General features: G+C 44.8%; 1 protein-coding gene across 4 annotated transcripts in view; it reads right to left on the bottom strand.

Moving 5' to 3' along the window:
* Positions 1–4,246: 4,246 nt before the first annotated feature.
* The window catches only part of hivep1 (HIVEP zinc finger 1), a 57,064-nt gene continuing 55,310 nt past the window's right edge, over positions 4,247–6,000 (bottom strand). For all 4 annotated transcript variants that reach the window (XM_042011933.1, XM_042011935.1, XM_042011934.1 and 1 more), the window contains exon 9: positions 4,247–5,730. In XM_042011933.1, coding sequence (XP_041867867.1) covers positions 4,741–5,730 — 990 coding nt within the window. In that variant the 3' untranslated portion in view covers positions 4,247–4,740. The remainder of the gene's footprint in view (positions 5,731–6,000) is intronic.

The following is a 6,000-nucleotide window of genomic DNA, read 5'->3' as shown; positions in this document are numbered from 1 at the left end:
CCACATCTGTCCCTGTCCACATATACTGTCCACATCTGTCCCTGTCCACATATACTGTCCACATCTGTCACTGTCCTAATATACTGTCCACATCTGTCCCAGTCCACATATACTGTCCACATCTGTCCCTATCCACATCTGTCCCTATCCACATCTACTGTCCACATCTGTCCCTGTCCTCATATACTGTCCTAATATACTGTCCACATCTGTCCCTGTCCTCATATACTGTCCTAATATACTGTCCACATCTGTCCCTGTCCACATATCCTGTCCTAATATACTGTCCACATCTGTCCCTGTCCACATCTACTGTCCACATCTGTCCCTGTCCACATCTGTCCCTGTCCACATATACTGTCCTAATATACTGTCCACATCTGTCCCTATCCACATCTGTCCCTGTCCACATATACTATCCACATCTGTCCCTGTCCACATATACTGTCCACATCTGTCCCTGTCCACATCTGTCCCTATCCACATCTACTGTCCACATCTGTCCCTGTCCTCATATACTGTCCTAATATACTGTCCACATCTGTCCCTGTCCACATCTACTGTCCACATCTGTCCCTGTCCACATCTACTGTCCACATCTGTCCCTGTCCACATATACTGTCCAAATATACTGTCCACATCTGTCCCTGTCCACATCTGTCCCTGTCCACATATCCTGTCCTAATATACTGTCCACATCTGTCCCTGTCCACATCTACTGTCCAAATCTGTCCCTGTCCACATATACTGTCCACATATGTCCCTGTCCACATCTACTGTCCACATCTGTCCCTGTCCACATCTACTGTCCACATCTGTCCCTGTCCACATATACTGTCCTAATATACTGTCCACATCTGTCCCTGTCCACATCTACTGTCCACATCTGTCCCTGTCCACATCTGTCCCTATCCACATCTGTCCCTGTCCACATATACTATCCACATCTGTCCCTGTCCACATATACTGTCCACATCTGTCCCTGTCCACATATACTGTCCACATCTATCCCTGTCCACATATACTATCCACATCTGTCCCTGTCCACATATACTGTCCACATCTGTCCCTGTCCACATATACTGTCCACATCTGTCCTTGTCCTAATATACTGTCCACATCTGTCCCTGTCCACATCTACTGTCCACATCTGTCCCTATCCACATCTGTCCCTATCCACATCTACTGTCCACATCTGTCCCTGTCCTCATATACTGTCCTAATATACTGTCCACATCTGTCCCTGTCCTCATATACTGTCCTAATATACTGTCCACATCTGTCCCTGTCCACATATCCTGTCCTAATATACTGTCCACATCTGTCCCTGTCCACATCTACTGTCCACATCTGTCCCTGTCCACATATACTGTCCTAATATACTGTCCACATCTGTCCCTGTCCACATATACTGTCCACATCTGTCCCTATCCACATCTACTGTCCACATCTGTCCCTGTCCTCATATACTGTCCTAATATACTGTCCACATCTGTCCCTATCCACATCTGTCCCTGTCCACATATACTGTCCACATCTGGTCTGTCCACATATACTGTCCACATCTGTCCCTATCCACATATACTGTCCACATCTGTCCCTATCTACATCTGTCCCTATCCACATCTACTGTCCACATCTGTCCCTGTCCTCATATACTGTCCTAATATACTGTCCACATCTGTCCCTGTCCTCATATACTGTCCTAATATACTGTCCACATCTGTCCCTCTCCAACACACAAGTAGCTGCACGGCTGTGAGAGTGAAGAACATCTTTAGTCCAGGTTAAATGCTGGTGAGGGAACTTTTGATGTAATCAGTGTTAATCTGGACGTAAATAATGTGGCTGCAGCATTTTATGCTTGTTGGGTAAAATGTTGATGTCTGAGGGTTTAGTTAAAACCCCATATGGAGTGTGTGTGGATGTGTTTCTGTTCCCATGGTGATGACACGGCTTATTTTCCTGCATGAAATGTTTGGTTTGTCCTGCTGAGCCAAACATTTCTCCACAGATGCTGCATGATAAAGTTTGGGAACAGTCTCCTAAAGTTGGACAGTGTCTAAGCTGAGAAGACTTTTTAATTTTCTGATATTTTAATCCCATCAGGTGAACTTGCTGTTGACCACGTCATGTTTTTAGTAGTGAATATTGCTGTTGGTGTATTAAATGTACTTCGGTAAACTTACATCTAAATGATTTGCGGACGAAATGAAACAATCATGTTATTTATCTCAACAGACCATCATTAATATAAAAGTACTGGTTTGACTTTTGTATCGAACCTTTTGACGAAAAGAGAGAAACTCTGTAGATAACACTAGAATAATGAGCTTTGGTGATTAAGTCCATGTGTGTGTATGTACACTTGCACAAATGTGAGCATATGCATGCATGCACCATAAACCTAATCACTGTAAACGTCATCCCTGTAAACATCATTATAAGCATCACTGTAAACTATGAACATGTATATATGAATGTATGTATTGAAGTATTACATTTTGGGCATCTATATTTGTATGTATGTATATATGAAAATGTATGTATTTATGTGTGTATGTATGTTTGTATATATGTGGATGTGTATATGTATGCGTCTGTGTATGTGCATGTATGTATGAATATGTATGTTTGTATGTGTGTTTATGTAATTTCTGTATGAATGTATGTATTTATGCATATATGTACATATGAGTGTGTATGTATGTATGTAGGGCAAAAGAACTGCTCCGTCAATTTAAATTTAATTTAAATTTGGATTTAATTATTAAATCCACCAACTGGAAAGCAGAAAAAAGGCTGAGATGCTTCATCAGAGCAGACTGTCGTGACCTAAAGGCTCACAAAGAAAAAATAACATTTTGATCACACACTGGCCCATCAAGACTCACTCTCATTTCATCAGTCCATAAAACCTTAGAAAAATCAGTCTTATGATCTTTCTTGGCCCAGTCTTGACGTTTTATCTTGTGTGTCTTGTTCAGTGGTGGTCGTTTTTCAGCCTTCCTTACCTTGGCCATGTCCCTGAGTATTGCACACCTTGTGCTTCTTGGCACTCCAGTGATGTTGCAGCTCTGAAATATGGCAAAACTGGTGGCCAATGGCATCTTGGCAGCTTCACGCTTGATTTTCCTCAGTTCATGGGCAGTTATTTTGCGCCTTGTTTTTTCAACATGCTTCTTGCGACCCTGTTGACTATTTTGAATGAAACGCTTGATTGTTCGATGATCACGCCTCAAAAGCTTGGCAATTTTAAGAGTGCTGCATCCCTCTGCAAGACAGCTCACTATTTTTGACTTTTCAGAGTCCGTCAAATCTCTCTTCTGACCCATTTTGCCAAAGGAATGGAAGTTGCCTAATAATTATGCACACATGATATAGGGTGTTGATGTCATTAGACCACACCCCTTCTCATTACAGAGATGCACATCACCTGATATGCTTAACTGATAGTAGGCTTTCAAGCCTGTACCAGTTGGAGTAGAACAACATGCATGCATGCTGGTGTCTCAGCCAGGTCTCCCCGGGCCGCCGTGCTCCTGTGTCCCTGCAGTTGCAGAAACTTGGCAGAATACTGTCCCACCCTTGGTGCAGATGGATCCCCTACTGATGAGGTTTCCTCATTTGTCCATCTGCACCTGGCATCATGTACTTTGAATTATTCTAGGCTGAAGGAGTGTGTGTGCCTGTATGGGGGTTGGGGGTGAGGGTGATTGGACGGGAATGTTTTTAAATGTAAGGCGCTTTGAGCCACAATCCTGTACGAAAGGCGCTTTATAAATAAAGTTTTGATTGATTGATTGATTGATAAAGAGGATGATGTGGTCAAAATACTCATTTGCCTAATAATTCTGCACACAGTGTATATGTAGGTTTTTGAGTGTATAAAGTGTGTGAGAATGTTGAAAATGTTCATTATATTTTAGGAAAGGTCTATAAAGACTCAGAGGAGGAATAATTAGGCCTTAAAATGCATTTGAATTGAGAAAAACTAATAAGTTCCTCATTTCGCAGATTTCATTTATCGCTGGGTGTTTTCAGAATGTAAACCGCAATAAATAAGGGACCACTGTGTGTATGTACATATGAGTATATGTTTGTATCTATGTGCATGAATGAATACATAAATATACACACACAGCGAATATGTACGACATAAGATTGAGATTTATCAGTGAAGGAGTGTCATCTGTGAAAGTGGTTTAATCAAACTCTGTTCGATCAAAAAGACCATCCAGACGGCTGAAAGCTTCATAAACAAATGTTTACTGATACAATTCAGAATATTAATACAGCAATGTAAAGCTACCATAATGCACATAGCTATGGTCTCATGAATCAAAACGGGCACGAGATGGATTATAATAAATAGTTGAACACAACATCTGTACACCGAGACGTTGCCCAGAGTAATCCATAGAAATGTACATTTACCAGTACAACATTTATAGTTCCAAACATTAACGAATGACACATCGTCCAAAGAAAAACTGATTTCCTGCATGTTTTTATCTCTTTCATATAAACACAAACAACCACTGAAGTCGTCAGGAATTATTTACAACAAATTCCATAAAGGCACAATTGTCTTTACAACATGTACAAAAAAGAACAAAAAAGTGAGATCGTCCAGAACCAACGAAGAAGTAAAAAGAAAACAAATTGGTCAGAATTCTGATTGCACGTTTTATACCAGCGTCTGTGCTTTAAAGTGTTTTAGAACCAACAGGAAGTGTCTCAGGTAGCGATGACGAGTCTGTCTTCATCGTCGCTGGACGCCTCGTTGTAGTCATTGATCCTGGTCTGTGCTCGTGGTGTCATCGGGTCCGACGCTGGAGGGTCGGGGCCATCCGGCGGACTCTGTGACGGGGATTTCTCTCCGTCTTCCTTTGCGACAGTCTGTGTGGGTTCTGCGGTGCTGGTGCAGGTCGGGTCCGGGGGCGATGCCTGTGTACAGCTCTGCACAGAACTGGCAGCGGGTTCGGTCTGAGCCAGGGGCCCCCGCGGTCCCTCTGGACTTTCTGAGGAGCCAGGCAGCGGACTGAGGGTGGACAGAGGGCTGAGAGCTGGGATGATGGCGGGCAGGGCAATGTTCACAATCTGCAGGCCCGGCATGTGAGTCTGTGGGCCAGTGCTGCTCTGGGAGGTCGGGCTGGCAGCCAGAACCTGCAAGCCAAGAGTGGCATTGAGGGTGAGGCCCTGCTGGGGGAGCAGCTGGGTGGGAGTGAGGCCAGCATTGGTCAGGCCCATCAGGTTCAGGGTCTCCAGGCCCGTGACCTGCCCCAGAGGGAAGCACGGTACCACGCTGCTGATGGGTTCCTGTACCAGCAGCGGCTGGGTCTGCAGGCTCTCCGGCTGAGAGGGGGTGTTGGGAGGTGGCAGTGGGCTTGTATTTCTGTGAATCACCCCCACAGCTGGGATGGTGAGCTGGACTGGACCGGCCTGGATCGGTACGAAGGTGGCCAAGCCAGTAGTCAGGCCAGCGGGGACCAGCTGAATCCCTCCGACCGGGACCATGCTGTAGGGCGAGCGGGTTGGCTGCTGGGAGTGCAGCGGCAGGTGGCTGAACAGGTGGGCCTCTGGTCCAGCTGGGTGGGGCAGCTGTGGAGGGACCTGACACGTCTGCGTGCTGCGGTCAACCGGAGTGGACGAGTCACCAGGTGCTGCAGCAGGAGTGGCACGGGGGCCGGCGTAAGGGGGCCCGGCGGCAGGGGGGGGCCCGGGAACCTGTGGATAGAGAAAACATCTTAGTTCTGGTTGTGGTTTCTGTCTGGGAGACCTGAAGACATCCTTTCCATTCTGATTTACCGTCCATATGTTTATTTTCATGTTTTTATTTATTCACGTTTTTATACTTTTACTGCAATTAATTAATTTGGTCAACAGCACAAACAGATCATGTACTATGATGTACTTCAGCCTAAAGACTACAGATAAAATAGTAAATTAACAGCCTTTTGACACGTTCTTCACCAGCTTTTAATTATAAAGGAGATC

Source organism: Melanotaenia boesemani, chromosome 17 (assembly GCF_017639745.1).
Source record: "Melanotaenia boesemani isolate fMelBoe1 chromosome 17, fMelBoe1.pri, whole genome shotgun sequence".
Taxonomy (NCBI): domain Eukaryota; kingdom Metazoa; phylum Chordata; class Actinopteri; order Atheriniformes; family Melanotaeniidae; genus Melanotaenia; species Melanotaenia boesemani.
This window is presented reverse-complemented; position numbering and strand designations above follow the sequence as displayed.